Here is a 17650-nt window from a genome sequence, read left to right on the forward strand (position 1 = left end):
GATAGCATATTACATTTCAGAATAACTTCCAAAATCAACCCTTCATCCATTAAAACACCACATCAGATCAGGAATATGAGGCCCTGAAACAAATACAACCATTGAATTTTCTTCATATGAAAAGTTTATGTCCTCTATAATATTGTATATATATATATTTAAAAAAAAAAAAAAAAAAATATTGCTGTTATCACATCATAAGCTTCAGAGTCTATCTGTGATGTTTAATAAAATGACTTCAAACTGAGGCTGGATTCACGCTCAGATATTCTCAGTGTGTTGAAGGAGCTGTCATGAGTTGCTATTGTTAGTTTTTCTTGTTAGGCCACATCTCTATGACTAGTCCTACGCTTCATCAGATGTTCCAGAGCGAATGTCAGTGGTAGCTGGGACAACAACTGGGCTAAATTAATTATGACTTTGCTTCATTTAGTCCGGCCTGTAAGCTATGTGAGTAAACATGAAAAATACCAAAGCCCTGAATCAGACACATGTGAAAGGAATGCAGCTGACATTAATGATATCAATTACATGTTCACTTTACCTGCTATGACATGTTACAATGTCTGCAGAGGGAAGGCCTAAAGTGTCTTGTCTTGGAAGAAAACCTAAAAAGCAGTGTTGTCACGAGAGTCGATGCTCTAGTACCAGGTCGATGCCAGATTTCTGATAACATGATGGTACTTGTTTTCCCACTACACCACAGGTAGCAGGAATGTGAGTCATTAGCACCTGAGTGGGGCAGCATGTGTGCCTGCAGGCGTTTGGGACTGGTGTTCTCTGGCAGAGGAGGAAGGCCACACTCACCGGCACGCAGTAGTAATAACAGCTGGACAGGACAGCTCCGATATGACGTCAGTAGTAGCAGTAAGACCTGCATGTGGAGCTACTTTGTGTTCATCATCAGGGGATAACGTTACACTAACAGAGCATCTGAGTGTTATTGTTGTGATCCTCATCCTTAGTTTTTATTTATCTGAGACGGCTAACGCTCCATGTGACGTTCACAATGGCTTAAGGCTGTTGTGTTTAATGTAACACACTGTTAGCTCATAGCGGGCGATCATCCTTTGTGCTTGCGTCATAGGTCATCAAAATACAAATGAGTGCATATTGAAGCACATGGGATCTATTGTTTATTGCTTAACAACACAATAATATCAACGATGATGCTCAGAACTAAACAGGACTCAGTGAACAAACCTCCGCCCAGGCAGCTCAGGACTTTCCCCATTACGTCATCACACACCTAAACACAACGGTCCCATGATAGCCTGACCCTCAGTGACCTGATGAATACAACCCTTAGAATTTGGAAGCATTTTGTTGACATTATACGTTTTTGTAGTTGATCAAGAAAAGTGACAATGAGATACAACTTGATCATAGCTGCAGGTCTGTTATTATCACTATTGGGAATTTCCCAAATCAAACATTGTGGATCCATGTTGGATGTAACAAAGATAAAGGCTTAGGAACTGTCTAGTCTTGTAGCTCCTGGTGGTCAAACTACTAACAAGGCTGTTTACCTTACAAAAGTTTACTTTTGTGTGATGCAATATTCTCATCTGAAAGATACACACACACGCACACGCGCACACGCACACACGCACACACGCACACACGCACACACGCACACACACACACACACACACACACACACACACACACACACACACACACACACACACACACACACAAACATATCATTCCCAGGAGGTCATGTTTATAACTCCTTTAATATCCAGCACTCATTCTATTCTATTCTATTCTATTCTATTCTATTCTATTCTACCGAAGGAAACTAGAATTAATTCTACTATTTTTCTACCTAAAAAGAGTCACAAAAATGTCCTTAAAATTTCAACAAAACGTTCATATTTTGTCTCAATAGTCCATTTTGCACTGCCTGTTCACGGTGGGAGTGTCACACACTCACATCTATGTAAAAACATTAAAATAGCATAAAGGACGGCATTGTTGTTCTGTTTCCGAATCAGGAGGGGCGGCAGGAAGGGGGCAATATCCGTGTCTGCATAAATGAAGTTCAGTTGGCGTGGAGATAGGATGGGAATTTACGACATATGAAGTGTTCAATCCACAAATGCAAGGCTTAAGAAGAAGTTAGGTGCAGTTAGCAGCTCACGCCCAAAGGACAGGATCAGGAGGGATATTGTAATGTCAAAGGTGAAAATGTCACGCTGGACATCAATGCTATACGCTATGCCTCTCTTGCTTGCACAACACCAGCATGCTATTTAACATCACACAGTGGAGTGACGTTACACACCAGCGTTCCATATAAATTAACGAAAATGGAGAAGGCAGCCTAGTGTGTCGGCTTGTTCCTCGCGGTTAATGCGTCCCAGGAACCAGACGGGATTAATGAATTCAGTGATAGAATGACAAACTATTTTTTCTTATCTATGGTAATTTAAACATTTATGAACCCCATACTGATATTAAACCACCTTCTATCTGTATTACCTTTTCCCACACTCTTATCGACTGTTTAAATCACTTCTGTGTCTCACGTAAGTCCGAGACTCACAGAATGTAGCGCACACCCGGATGCCATCAGCCAATAGAATGTGCGTACGGTATCATGTGACTACATACCAAAATTTCGCGATTAGGTGAAGTCAAGATCGTTGATGCACAAATGTGCAAGGGCGCCCTGTTACGCAAACTATTTTGAGCAGTGGTAACTATTTCTGGCAGCAGGATGATGCATGTGGGAAAAAATAAACTACACTTCCCAAACATATATGGCTCTGATGTGTTTTTAATCATGTTGGACAACAGTGGAAGTTCTTTAAGGCTTTGGCTACACAAGCAATCACTGGTACTGGGATCAATTAACTATTGGTGTTTTCTTGGGATTGCTTTTAAGAAAAAAAACAACACAAATTACAACCAGACTACTGCTTAGAAGCAGAAATAAGATGCTGTCACAGTGATGTCCTTGCTCAGAGGGATCAAACTGTCTGGTCACAATCCTGGTTGTATAAGCTTATGTCATCACCACTGTTTGGTACACGGGCCGCTGAGCTTCTGTATAACAAATGATTTCAGAGATTTTAAGCGAGCCAGTGCCACTGAAGAATGATTACATACTAGCATGACGGAGGTGACGTGTAATCTGATCATCAGATTCCCTCACTGGGACTCCATCTTAATAATTAATTTCATTAAAAACGTCTTTCCTTATTAGAGTTGATTGATTAATTTATTTACGTATTATAAATACAATCTGAATACAGAGAATTTGACACCCAAAGATTGATAGTTGAACATCCATACCTCTGAAATTATGTTTATTCAGCAGTCATTATAAAATGTTGGATAAAACATTTTTGGCACAGTTGCTCCATGATAATAAGCTGTCCCGTTTCTGTGTGATAATCTAAATAAATATACAAAAACCATAATTTACTTCCCAAATAAATACAATATAAACTATAATAAAAGATGCACCGCATCAGCGCCGCACACTGCACCTGCTCAAGAAAAAAACAAAACATCATTTATTCTACTTCAGGCAAACAGTTGCAATGGGCTCAAACCGAATAAAGATTGTCTGAGGTGAAAAACATGCTTCATAACTCATTTCAACAGCTTATTTTCCTCTAAAAGTCTACCAGGCAATGCAACAACGAGGCATTTGATGGGCCAATAAAAGGCTGTGCTGTGGGCTTTGGATCATTGTTACTGGGTCTTATGGATAGAGGCGATCACATTTCCCGATCCTGGTAAGTTTTTGTCAGCAAGAAAACAAAATAAGTCATTACTGATTACTAAATGCATTCTTCTTTAACACAACTCAGATTAGCTTAAACATCTTAGCGTAAACTTTCATAAATTAGGAGGAATTTGAGCCGTGATGTGTTTATGAATCTGGGGTTGTTAATTAATCATGCATGTTAAATTGACTCAGTGTATTTTGGCAATTCTTTGAGGAAAATAATTCCAGATTCCAGAGGATTATTGGAAGTTTCAATAATGAGTTATTGGGGAAAAGTATAAAAAAATCACCATGATGGCTATATGATGAATTATTCTAACATATGAGTGAAAATTCCATGTACTGTGTTACTACAGTGAGTTTTTATCTGTCTTGTATAAAGTCCTCACTGATAGGCTACAAAACATTAATATACAAAACACAATAATTAACGGTGGGTATCAAACCTGCAGCTATATTCTTATCAATAATGTGTTCTTTTAACTGTGTAATAACACTGCATTCGTAATGGTAATGCATACAAACAGGGAAACCCCCAACAAAGCCGGATGGCTGAGGAAGAACACATCTTCAGACAGATTTGAGCTGGTGATAAATGATCACTGACATCATTTAAAGTCAACAGTCCAGACTGTCGTGCAACACAGGGATTGGTTTTTTATATATATTTGTTTCATTGATGGCTCTGAATTTATTTTTTTTTCGCATGTTTTTCTGGATAAGTGATGAAATCACTGTTAAAACCATGTGAACTAGGAGATTTGGACCCACTGAAGTGAAGTTCTTGGGTATGAGGTGTCACAACAGCAATAATCTAGTCCACCATGGCTCCTCTATTGTATGCACTAATATGTAAACTAAGTATCACATATATAATACTCCTACATTTTTGTTACACCACAGTTGACAGTGTTACTACACAGATAAAAAATATGACAACTTGTTTGTACTCTGGGTCTCTAGGCAGAAGCCACAGTGTTTGCTGTCCATGTGATTGGTTCCACTTTGCATCAACAGGCGCAAGAAACAGTCAAATCTGCTGCTGAGGAGCAGCCTGACAAAATATTCCCATTCTAGCCGTCGTTCCATGAGTTTATATTCCACGGTTTATCTTTTAACAGCATCCATGTTCAACTGATCTGACACAGGCTGAGAGCAGCAAGAAGAAGAGCTTTCGTCCATTTCTCTTGGTCATACACAACCACAGTTCTTGGCCGACATGTTCTGCACCGTGTGGTATCGGCTCTTGTTGTCCAGGAAGGAAAAGTCCTTTTCGAACGCCGTTGGACGGCAGCAGGGCCCGTGACTGACCTTGTCCTTGCGGCCTTTCTTACGAAAACCTGTCCGCATCATGTGCTCCATGGTGATGTCATAGTTGTGCCGCTGGGTTATGCATTTGCCGCTGCAGTAGCGCAGCATCACCGTCTCATCGCTGTCATAGCCCAGACCCAGTTCACTCACAGTCAGCTCCAGCTCCCTCAAAGAGCAGGGCTTAGGCCTCCGGGCTCTTTTAGTCCTCCGGGTCTGCTTCTCACCCATGCGCCGACTCCTCCTCCTCTTCCTGTCGAGCAAGGTCCCCACCATATGCTGAAGCTCACCCTCTGTGAAGCTCTGGAACATCATGGAGACTGACAGAGGGGAGATATGGAAGCTGGTAAGGGACAATCTGATTTTTTGTGTAGTGTAATTTTGCAATCACAACATGGAAACATGACAGATGGATGACAGACAGATAAAATATACTAATGATGTCAAACATCAGGACACCACTTTTTATCTCACATCACAACAGCTATGAACTATCCATAATCACCACGGCGATCACACACACTGAAAGAATTCCTTATCTCAGACCAGACAAGGACATAATAATAGTTTATCTTACATTCTGACAGGAGAGAGTCCATCTCATCCGCTGAGCGGGGTCTCCGATGAAGACCACCCATCTGCCGTGACAAAGCTGTCGGTTCTGCTGACGAGGGCGAGGCCTTGGATGTCGAGTCTGATGAGGAAGACCGTCTTGTTGAGGATGAGGATGTGTACGGGTGTTTGGTCTTGGGTTTGATCTGTCCGATAGTGGCCATCTTTCTAATGAGGAGGATGGACAGGGCTGCGCCGCAGAGCATGAAGACAAAAGTAGCACCTTTCCATAACTTCATCTTAGAACGTGGAGGAGCATTGAAACTCTGCAAAGAACGTCAAAATGGACAAGAGTCAGACATGTGTCAACACTTTATATAAACCGCCTTCTCAGCTTGTCAATTTAATTTGAAGAACAACGCAAAAATTATTATCTTCCGTGGCAGCGCGGTTCTTTGACCTTCCAATGAATCCATGTCACTCAACAAGCACATTAATTTACCGCCAGTTTACTTTTTCTGATTATTGCCGTCAGCTCATTTTCACTCTAAGTGGGTTCATGATCCACAAGCTTCACATCACTGGTTGACACCTGAGAATGCAGTGTGTGTTTAGTCACTGCTGCCTTAAGAGGAAAAAAACATGACCGCAATTTCTCATTTGAACTGGAGCCAAGCTGGATGAGTTTTGCAATCCATTTCCCCTTGAATCCTCTTAAAAGTTTGTGTATCAAATCAGAAGTACCTGACATGGATGTGAATATAAGCTTCATTTCTGAAGGGAAAAAACACTCTTTGCAGATGTAAATATTCCCGGAACATCCTTTTACAGAGAGAAAAATCCCTTCCTTCCATCACAGGAATCTGTTAACCGCACCTATTTGCAGTGCTGTGTCTGATGAGACCTCAGTGTGTTTGAACATCCCTTTATCTTCCACCACCCCTCCCTTTTCGTCGACACTGCACCACAGCAGCCGCAGAACCTTTTCAAAGGAATTACACTAAATGTTTTCGCTATACTCATTGTAGTTGCAGGTATTTTTACAAGCTTTACATAAGTTTTACAAGCTAACCTTTTTGTATTTTCCATATCAAGTCAACGGTAAGCAAAACATTTCCCCAGAGCCGGAAATGGTATACTGACTAACAGCAAATCCAGACTGCTTTACCAAGTGCTTTGCCAGACTGGATTCTTTAGGCTACATACACAGGCTGACGCAGTGTTTACAATGGGACAGAATGTAAAGATATTTGTCGACATAAGAGCAGAAGTGTAAAAAAATGAATGACTCCTGGAAATGTGTACTTGCGTATGTGTTACTTTATACAAACATGCATGTTTATATGAAAAATAATCAGGGAAATAGTCAACGACTTTGTACGTTTTGTAATGAAATGGGAATTCAAATGGTTAGTTGGAACACGGCGAAGGGAAAATACAAAGAAGCTGCATACATGAGCTGTGGTGGAATAAACAACGTGTAAACAGGTATAACCAGTCCTATCAGTCAAAGCTTGACTCATCACTCATAATTCCATATGGGTTTGATGTCACAGGCAGCCTCAGCTCACCGAAGGCGTAGAGCGTATTCACGCGAAAGTCAAACATTTCAGCTAACGGCCTCATTTGACGCGCGCTCTGTAAATCAAATGTTCAACTGGTGCCCATCTATACGTCTCAGTCTCACTGGCTTTGACTGTTCTGTTTAATGTCCAGACATGATGGATAGAAGCCGCGATGGATAGAAGCCGCAATTGATTCCGTTTATTTCCATTGGTTCGACACCAGCTCCTCACACCAGTAACCACTTCAATGCTCTGAATATCAGGCTGTGATTTAAAAAGAGCTGCCTTCTATGATGTACGGCAAAAGATGAGATAATTGTTTTTTTCTGCTATTAATACGTCTGTTTTTGGGCCCATTACTCAGGCTGACGCTCAGTTGTTTTACAAGTGATGTCTGCATCCTGACCACTCTGTGACTCATCTTGAATTGCAATGAGCTTGTAAAATCCGATGAGTCCTCCAGTGTGTGCTGACACTGGACGACGCCATGTCGTCAAACGCTGATCTCACGTCCCTGAAGACTTTTTGATTGTCATAATTACTCCACTCAGAAAGGCATTAGTCCAATCTGCAGTCGATCGGTGCCAACAAAAGAACTGAGGAGCATTCTGCAGTTTGTTCAGGTGCTCACGGATGATTAATTACAACAGTTATTTGATATGTATCACCGGCCCTTGCTGTCATGCACATAAATATACAGATATAAAGGGATGGGGCAGCGGTGTTTTCATAGGAGAGCAGCAACAGCGTGGTCGATGTCCTGGGCAGACAAATGCTGCTGTTTTTCCTCAAACAGAGAAGAGGATATGGTGGAACCCCAGAGGACTCCAGCAGAAGGAAAAGCCATTGTCAAACAGAGACATAAAAGTTAGGATGAGTCAGAGACAACTCAAACAGCTTCTGCTCGGGCACAACTTGTCCGGCCCTCACATTAGCGCCGATGTGCCCGTGCACGCTCTGAGATACGGCTGGTCGAACACGTGGGGCCCAAAGCAAACGCAGGAAATCATCTATTCAGAAGGATAAAAAAAAAACTGGTCTGCCCGCCCGTGTTTGTCGTGAGAACGGTATATGAACGATCAGCTGTGCGCCACCTAAAGAGCTACCAACTGAGTGAACACAGTTCCTCCAGGGTCATTAACATGTTTGAGGGAAACCATGAAAGTGAACTGTTTTAGCCAAGAATTTATCGGTCTGTCAAAGCCATTCTTGAGACATTATGTATTCTCCAACGCAAATGCATCACACGTCGGAGCTGGATCCTCAAAACTGAGCTCTTGTTGTGACTGAAAGATCACATTCTTTCAAGTGACACAATAAAATAGATGTTTTCAAGAAATAATTGGTTCAGTGGCCATGGTGCTGCTAATCTGGTGGTAAAAGTAATTGCTACAGCATGGCACATGTGTCACCCTCTTCCCACTGGTGCCAAACGGAGACACCCAAGAGAATGCCACATCCTAAAGGGGGATGAACTCAGATCTGTCAAAACAGATAAGGGCAGCTGTGGTTAACACTTTTGAATGGCAGCAGACAGGGAGCGCCTTCTTTGCCAGCTTACTTGAATCTTGACCAGTGTGACAGGCTACAGCAAGAGAAGATCATAGGAATGAATGAAGAGCTTCTTTGTGCTGGAAAACAAGCGGATACCAACTTTTATGTCTCACCACTCTGTGGAATTTGTTCCTATACATTCCCTAAATACAGCCTGTTCTGTCTGTCGGTCTCTCTCCCCCTCGCTGTGGCTCACATAACATAAACAGTAACATTCTGAAATTGCCTGGTTTCACTTTTTTTCCAGATCATGTGGCGCAGACGTGCGTTAGAAACAGAGACAAAACCTACCCTTCCATTGTTGTCCAGACACCCACGTCACGTCCAGGGCAAACACACACTCCCAGCAGCACCATCACATAACACTAGATAATCCAGTTTACATAACACCACTACTTCTTGATATCTAAAAATAATATCCACAGGTCTATCCATTGTGTGTTTGCAACTGCACATTCTGAGGCCTCTGCCTGCAGAAAAATATTAATCACGCTGTGGGTTCCCACTCAGCTCCACCCATGTGACCGGTTGTCTCTACTACTCTGAACACACCCCAAAAATACCTGCGCTGCAAAGATAACAGCAGAGGAGCATAACAAACAGCGGGAAAGGCACCTACTGTGTTGTTGCAGGGAAACAACGTGCGCTAGGGAGTCCGAGAGAGGCATTGTTGGTCTTTTCCCTCTTAAGTGAGCATCAGGAGGCCTGAGGACAGCTAGAGAGTGCTTGGGGAGGTAATAGGGACATATTCCAAAGATCAGGGCGGGATTAGCACTAATGCCTGCCGGCTTTATCTGCAGTCACGTGGGTTAACACCTGGCTGCAGTGTTGGTGGCGGAGCCTGGCCCTTCCTGTATGTGTGTGTGTGTGTGTGCGTGAGTGCGTGCGTGTGTGTGTGTGTGCATGTGTGTGTGTGTACGCTTTTGTGTTAATCCATCAGACACCTCTAACTCAGAGGTGAGCCCAGCATGTACAGCCCACAGCAGGTGCTTCTTGCTTCTTCTTCTTCTTCTTGTTTCACTTCATATCCTATAAATCTTTCGCTTTTTACTAAAGATTTCCGTGGAGTGGAACAACACAACTACATCTTCTTCTTCTTCTTCTCCTTCTTCTTCTTCTTCTTCTTCTTCTTCAGAAGATGATGGAAACCGGAGATGGTAGAGTCTCCTGGTCATCGTTCAGCCGCCTTGAGGGCCACGAAGCCTATCTCAGCTGGAGGAGTGGTCGCAAACTGTGGTCCTTTAACGTCTCCCCACTGGCTCCATGAAGATAAATCACAAAATGAAGAAATAATACTAAAAAGACAAATTGTTTACAAAAACAAACTTTTAAAATACTTAATTACACTTATATACGACTGAATTAGGCCTACAATTTAACATTTGTAACTCCTCTTCTTCTTGAATGTTTTTAATCTGTTCAGTGAGAATTTTAGTATTAGGAAATTCATCTGCGGTGCTGGGTACAATAAATCGAATCAAAGAAAGTGGCAGCTTTTAAATTTTATTTCTGGAGAGGCAAAACTCACAATTTACGTGACCAGGAAGAGGAGAATTGAAAACAATACTGTTCAAGAAGCAGCTACTGTTTTTTGCTGTAACATCAGATGTCGCTTAAAACTAGAATTTGGTTTTTATAAAATGACAAAAGACGTAAATTACTTTAGGAACATGTGATTGAAGTATTTTTGCAAAAAAATCTTGATCTTCTTCTGAAGCACTTTAGCGCTTTCATCCAATGTAAAATTGTAAAATGTTTGAATGTGATTAAAGTGTTTTTGCAAAAAAAAAAAAAAAAATCTTCTTCTTCTCCTTTCAAGTCAGAATGATTAAGAGAAAAAAGTGATGTATTCCATTTGAAGGATCTGCTACACCGGATGGGCCAATGGCTGTGAAATATAGGGGATGTTCTGAGCCAGGATTGACTGTTCTAAATCCAGCCATGGTTCTAATGCAACTGAAAATGGCTTAAGCGAGACTCTGCTGTGATTTTGCTGGGCAACCGTTTCAGTTGGCTCACTCAGTAACCATAGGATAATTAAATCAAGCCTGTTCCTTGTTAGTGAGAAAGCTGCAGTTCATTACTGAGAATGAAAAAGAGGAAAACATCTTTGGGAAGAATTAAAAAAAAAATAGCAGCAATTCTTGAAATATTAAACATGGTCTTTGAATCCCTTTAATCCTCCGGGTTTAGATAAGTGTTTAAATAGATTTTATTCTAGAATTCCCAGTATCACATCCAATGGATTTATACAGATTAATCCAGTGACCTAATAGCTGAGCACAAAACCTCACAATTTCAACCTGCTACTCTGGTGGGGTGGTGTTAATGAGGTGAGAGCGGTAGACACCCTTATAGATGGACATTTGACACCTGTCCCAATTTATCTAACCCTTTCTATTGTGGGAAGTGTTGAGTCAGTCTGTGGCTTTAACGGGCCTTTAGAGAGCAAAAAGGTTACATTAGGCCTGGAAAGAAAACGCCACTTTTTCCCTCATCCTTTATTGTGTGAGACGGAGAAAGATTGATGTTGTCTCAGCTACTTTCTAAAGGAGAGTCCACAAGCTGCTCTAATCTGTCTATGCCAGATCCTCTTTTAACACAGCAACATCTCCTCTAAACCCATGTTAAACATGTTGATGTTGCTGTTACAAATGGTTGACGGCCATCTGGCACTCGCTGAATACCACTTTCAAGCAGGACCCACGCGAGCAAGCACATGCAAGTACAAACATCTGAAGTATGGTATTTAACATCTCTATAAGCCCATGCTCTTTAACAGCTAATATATATAAATCATTTACATGCATCATGTTAATTGCAGCGAGATCCAAATGATTGGTGAGAAACAGTGCTGATGAGGAGCGGTGCGACAGTTCAGCCCCAGTTTCTGATAATCTTTGTCAGGTTATGAAAGTTGACTTCAGGCTTAACCTCTTTCCCAACTCCCGTGACTCTGCTATATGCAGTATCATCTCTATATATGATATGGGCTTAGGGAGCAGGGATCATTACTCCCATAGCGAGAATTGTGAAGTTCTCATTTATAATGTAACTGGTCATTTTAATTGAGCTCTCAAAAAAAAAAGCCTTAATTTTCAAACCGATAAAGGCAGAGAAATAATAATGAAATGATCTGTTTGTAAAAATCTGTGAGTACTACTCATTCTTTTGGCAGCAAAAAACCAGAAAGTATTTGGAGAGCAATTATGCATGACAATGAAGCGAACCACCATGTTGGGTAAGAAACAAGAAATGGAAAACATCCAAAACAAACTTGTCTGCATGTTGGGAGGATGTTCAGATTTTGCAAGAATATGATAATTCTTTTTTTCTTGCTGCTTCACCAACATAGACCATGTCAAATCCTTGCAAAATTGCGCCACTGTGCACTGCTGACATTAGGTCCAGCAAAGGTCCCCTTGGTGATAAAGATAATCCAGCGTGTGTTCTCTGCCACTCAAACACTTGGTGAGGCATCCCTGTCAGTGGCACCTAACGCCTTCCCCATAAGCCACTGGCTTAAACTAACAAAAGAAGATGTGGTGTCCTTACCGTTCGGCTGGCTAATCCAGACTTAGCTGCGTGGCTTCGTCTTCAGCTGACCTCCACAGGCAAGTGCTGGTTGGGTAAGTCCATCATCATCATAGGCCAGGAGCAAAGGCAGGGTTCCAGCTTCTGCCACTGAAAATCATCACAGCTCCCTGTGTCTGCAAGTAGGGAAGGTGTCCTGACTTGATTCAGGTCCAGGCGGCACTATTTTTTCATCATACTTCCACTTCCATGTAACTCTTTTAAGTTGCAAAAATCAGGATCAACATTCCTCTGAATGCAGGAACTTCATAGCACTTGAATGGATCCATTCAGCAACAGGAGGGTTGTGTTTTTTGAAGAGGTCCTTCACTTGGCATCTGTTTCACTTCCGAAAATGTCTGTCATCAGTCTTCTCCATGCAGAATGTCTGATCTCCCTTTAGCACATAGATCTGAATCTGAAACAGAAGAACACAGCGAAACAGAAGCATGGGTACAAGTAATTAACATATGCTTTAACTTTTATGACCCATTGTCAAACTCCATCTGCCTTACATCCTTTTATCTCCATGCAGCTGCACTGATGCAAACATAATCTACATCTCCTCACCTTCTCCGCCTCAGCAGGTCTTCTCAGCCCCAAGGAATGGAAGTCTGCGGGTTGAGAAGATGGGTTAGGGTGAGGAGGAAGAGTATAGTTACCGTAAGTGGAGCAGAGTGCTTCTCTGATGCCTCTGCCTGCCTCCCCCCCAAAGTGTTGCTCCTCCTCCTCCATAGTTGTGCTACTGGGACGAGTCGGATTACTCCTGACGTGATAATCTCCCGGGCTCTAGCTCCAGGAGCACTAAAGGATGCTTTGGCCTCAGCAAGGGCTTACATTTACCTTCTGCTGCGAGAGTCTGCCATCTTAAGCGACCGATTGGTAATAACCTCAATTAGGTAGATCAATGTGGTCAGAGGATTTTGTGGGTTTCAATCTTTTAGTGGGACCTAAGAAAGTTCACAACAGGTTTAAATGGTGTTAAGACAAGAGTAAACCCGGTTTTAATGGAATTATCACAGCAGAGGCCTTTTAATGATGATTCGGTCTGGCTAGATAAGACCTGGGATGTTGTTTTTGAGAAGCTCACGTTCACGTCTTCTCTAATACAAACCAGTATTTTAGCTCTGGAGCACTAAGTTGTAAATGAGGAGCAGATGGCCGTACTTTTGGAAGCTATCAGACCCTCCAGACTGCAATCTAAATAAATACCCCATCGCTGGAGGAAATGCGTCAGGTGTGTGGGGTCACTCAAATATAAATAAAGGCCACCAGAGTGGAGACGAGTGAAGTGAGGCATGCGGGAAACAGACAGGGGAGATACACAAAGTCAAACAGGTGATGTTTGAGAGTGTAACCCGGTCCAGAACATCTACAAGTAGGCTGATGGTCTGAACTGATTGGATGTTTTCAGAACTGCGTCCGCAGCCAATGTTGAAATAAAGCAGCTATTTCTGTGCTACAGTGATACAGTCAGCCGAAAAACATGAAACAAATAATTTGCTAACAAATATCTCATTCTAACGCCATGAGTCACCCTCACGTCTCGGGCCAAATTATACACAAATGATGCGTTGCAGAGTTCCTCCGCCGGGGCAGAGATGTGACCAGGCAAAAAAAATGTCTAGGACTTAAAATTCTTTCAAACAAAAAGGGAAAAACCAGCTTTGTGTGTTATCACAAATATGTACTGATGGATTGTCTGTGGATATTACCTCAGTGACTGAAAGAGTAGATTTTACCTACAGTCCAAAGCGAGGCCTACCCAACAAGTCTCCTTCTTCACTTTTCAACTACAAATCGCAGCGTGTCTGTGCTTCACAATGAGAATTTTTTAGTGATGGTAAGCAGGTGTAAAATTATTTAATTGACCCCCACAAAAAAAGAGCGCGAGACTTTTTCCAACTAACTTGCTTGACACACACCTCAATTATTGAATGTGAGCCTCTGTGAATAGATGATGACCTTCATTTAGCGGTTGGGGATATCATGCTTTTCTATCCTGTAGAAGGATTTTTTTGCACTAAAATATTTCCTGACGTGAGGTAGGAACATTTCTACTCCATCCATATTGTTCGCAGATGTGTAAAGTTTTCTTAGATCAGCCTCCACTGCAATAAAGGCCCAACAGATGTTAATTGCTAAATCAAATCAGAGTCAATAAGAGGGAGACCGTTGATCTTTACACACTGCAGAGTCTCACTCAAGAGCTAAGAACATTAGTCATACAGGCGCTCTGACATTCAGCATATACAAGAGTAAAAAAAACAACAAAATATGCTTCCAATTTAAATATGATAGACTCCCATAAACATCAGATTGAATCTTTTCCACTGGGTGTGGATGAGTGAAGAAACACATTTTGTTTAGGTTTGGAAAAGATTTTAAGGAAGCCCTCAATCAGTAACACTATAAACACACCATTCCATTTGAGGTGTGATTAGAAAGGCTGGAAATAAGGCATGTTGCTACTACGCTGGTCTTGCACAAGATGTGGTTTTATGATTGGACAAGTAGCCTTCAGCCAAATGTCATCTCAGAGAGTGGAAAACTGCTTCTTAGAGAACCCAAATCTAAACAGGCATTTGTGAAAGGGACGCGACGAGACAATGAAAGGCTTTTCTCAGTGTTTCATTTTGAAAGACAACACCTCTTTCTCCAGAGAAATTGGTAACAAGGTAAATTCATCCCAGCCCAAGAACAAATATACATTGCAATTTGCAGTTGTGACAAGAGAGGCTGAGGCCCCAGGGCTGAAGCTAGTTCTTCAAGAAGGGCGCGTGTGGACTGCCAGACACTTTTCTTCAGTTGTTGTGTCAATTTGTACTCCAGCTAATATGTGTTGTTGCTTATTTACTCCTTCGCAACTACAGCTTAACAAGCAGGAAGATGTAGTTGTTTAAAATAACACAGTTGTAAAACCAGCCCAATGTTGCCCCCATCTGTCAGGATTCTGCAACTACAGGTAACAGAATTAACATTTTCTCTCAACGTCAAAGATAGCAAAGATCACTTTTTGTTGGTTAATGTAATGTAGTAGACATTTCTAATCCCAATTTGTTGCTACTCTGTAAATTTACTCTGTAAATGTTACTGAGCACATGTGGTATTTTTCCAATCAAAGGGAGAGATTGATTTCCCCTCAACCCTAAAAGCCCTCAGTGCCATCAGCACCAAAGGGGTGATGAATCACTCTTTACAACAGCAGGTTGGACTGAAACAAGGCTTTGAGAAAGAACTTTATCACAGAAGCCAGAGCAGCAGCTCATTCTTTTGTAGCTCTGATGCAAACCAGAAGACTTGGTTGTCACAGTTGCTGGAGATCTGCTCAGAGGCTCTTTGCACGGAGTTTCCCAAAGGAACTCCTGGGATGTGTCCAGACTCTCATTTGGAACATTAACTGGCGCAGATGATTCCTCCTGGAATGAATCTGAGATTTCAAATTCTTACTGAAATATTCCCGGATGGTCCTTGTTGTCTTGGTGGACGCTCCATCCTCTACGAACATGCCCTCACTGTTCGACTCCTCCTCTTCTGCCATTGTAGACCCTGTAACTACCCCTGAAAGACAAAATTTACCCACTGAACACAAATGTTGTCTGAGCTCTTTGTGAGGCACAGCATAGCACTGCAGTTCCCCGGGAAGCTCTTGGCTAGGATGCAGGATGCTGCTGTAGGCACTGAGCTTTGGAAGATCCACAGTCAGACTGAGGGCGCCGCAGGCATTCAGCCACTTTTTCTTCCTCAGTTTTCTCCACAGAAATGTTCTAAATGAGGAGGAGCCTGTTGGTGAGGGAACACAGCAGCTAGACTTTGCTGCATTCATCACTCACCTTCAGAATTTCTGAATAAGCCGCTCCTGCTAGAGTCATGCACCGGTTTAGCTTTATCTATGGCAAACAGTGGCAACCTCAGCTATGTTTGCATTATATTGAATCGTTTTTTATTCGAATAGCTGGAATGCAAACATGCCAGAAAGCACACCAAATCTTTCCTCCTTCACACATGAATAACACACATGAAGACTGATGTAGCCGGGCTTGTTCTCATGCACATGTTTCAGCAGGATGGCTGTCAGAGAACAAATCTTTCAAGCTGAATGACTCACCTTCGTGGTCGGCTTCATCTCTACAAGAAGTCACGATTCAGCTTTGTGATATACTACAATGTAAATCAGTCGAAAGATAGTTTTACCCCAATGGGATTGCCCTTGTTTCTCTATGGGATGGTGAGAACAGGTCAATGAGCTGCGCTGCTGCTGACTTTGACAAAAGAATTATCACCACTGACGTGAGAAGAGATTACACCTGGAGGGAGTTCATATACTCACAACAGAATTAGCTGGTTCTGTGGTATCCAGACGAACCTAAAAAATACAAACAAAATCAAAACAGCCTTGAAGTTTTAAAACAGATAGTCATGCAAACTAATATTTAATGATGTTAACAGAATATTATCACTGTAAGAAAGGCATAAAAACAAAACAGCAAAACAAGTTATGTTATTACTGGATATCATACTTAACTTTAATAGTCTTGAAATGGGAAATTCTTCTATATTTAACTAAAGCTAAATTCTAGGTGGAAAAAAAATTAGCTAATAGAAATATCTTTCAATCAGTTCAAGACACAATAAATGTCTGCTGTTACCAGTAATGTTTTTCAATTGAATTGTGGTAACACACAAAACACAAGAAGGTGTATGTGAATCCCTTTATTTGGACTGGAAGCTAATTGAAATTTAACCTTAATTACAGCCAACACAAATTAAACCAATAAGAAACAAAAATTGATAAAGATGTCATAACGGAAATGATCTTCAAAATCATGCTTGATTTTCTGTTTGTGAGACTTTGACTAAATAATTCAAAATGATACTGCTAGTCATTCACAAAACAAGTCACATAATTTTAATTTTTTTGTAACCAGTGACACAATTCATATACAATTGACTCACAAAGGGAAAACAAGCTTGATATTGGCTGCAGCTACATACAAAGAAACCTGGCAGCACAGAATATCTGTACAACCACCAACCAATACCTGCAATGTGAAGATGCACTATTTCAGTATCCACCAAGTGTGAAATATGATGATGATCTCTCCTTCTATCCCTGAGTTACAGTGGTGCTGACGTCCAGACATCACAGGAAAGTTAACCTCTGACCTCATTCATATAAATTGTGATCATTTCATCATTTATCGTGTTTGACTTTTGTGTGAAACTATGTCATAATTATCTTACGGATTACTGAGTTATGGCCAGAACTCACAGTGACCTTGACTTTGAAGCACCTCATTAAAAAGAGCTCGTCCTTCAGTTAAAGTGGCTGTTTGATGTGGTGAAATTCTCT

The 17650-nt window shown here is 41.5% G+C and overlaps 1 protein-coding gene and 1 pseudogene across 2 annotated transcripts; one reads left to right on the top strand and one right to left on the bottom strand.

The window, feature by feature from the left end:
* Nucleotides 1-3349: 3349 nt before the first annotated feature.
* On the bottom strand, nucleotides 3350-12955 carry LOC137612583 (neurturin). Of its 2 annotated transcripts, XM_068341180.1 has the most exons (4): nucleotides 12868-12955; nucleotides 12280-12715; nucleotides 5631-5931; nucleotides 3350-5373 (listed from the first exon to the last, which is right to left on the bottom strand). In XM_068341180.1, the coding sequence occupies exons 3-4, from the start codon at nucleotides 5902-5904 to the stop codon at nucleotides 4937-4939; spliced, it is 711 nt and encodes a 236-aa protein (XP_068197281.1). In that variant the 5' UTR covers nucleotides 5905-5931; nucleotides 12280-12715; nucleotides 12868-12955; the 3' UTR covers nucleotides 3350-4936. The 2 variants fall into 2 exon arrangements, with proteins under 2 accessions (XP_068197281.1, XP_068197282.1); XM_068341181.1 differs by lacking the exons at nucleotides 12280-12715; nucleotides 12868-12955 and adding an exon at nucleotides 9344-9473.
* Nucleotides 9739-9804, top strand: LOC137612902 (U5 spliceosomal RNA; annotated as a pseudogene).
* Nucleotides 12956-17650: the final 4695 nt, after the last annotated feature.

This window comes from Antennarius striatus, chromosome 18 (assembly GCF_040054535.1).
Source record: "Antennarius striatus isolate MH-2024 chromosome 18, ASM4005453v1, whole genome shotgun sequence".
Lineage (NCBI taxonomy): Eukaryota > Metazoa > Chordata > Actinopteri > Lophiiformes > Antennariidae > Antennarius > Antennarius striatus.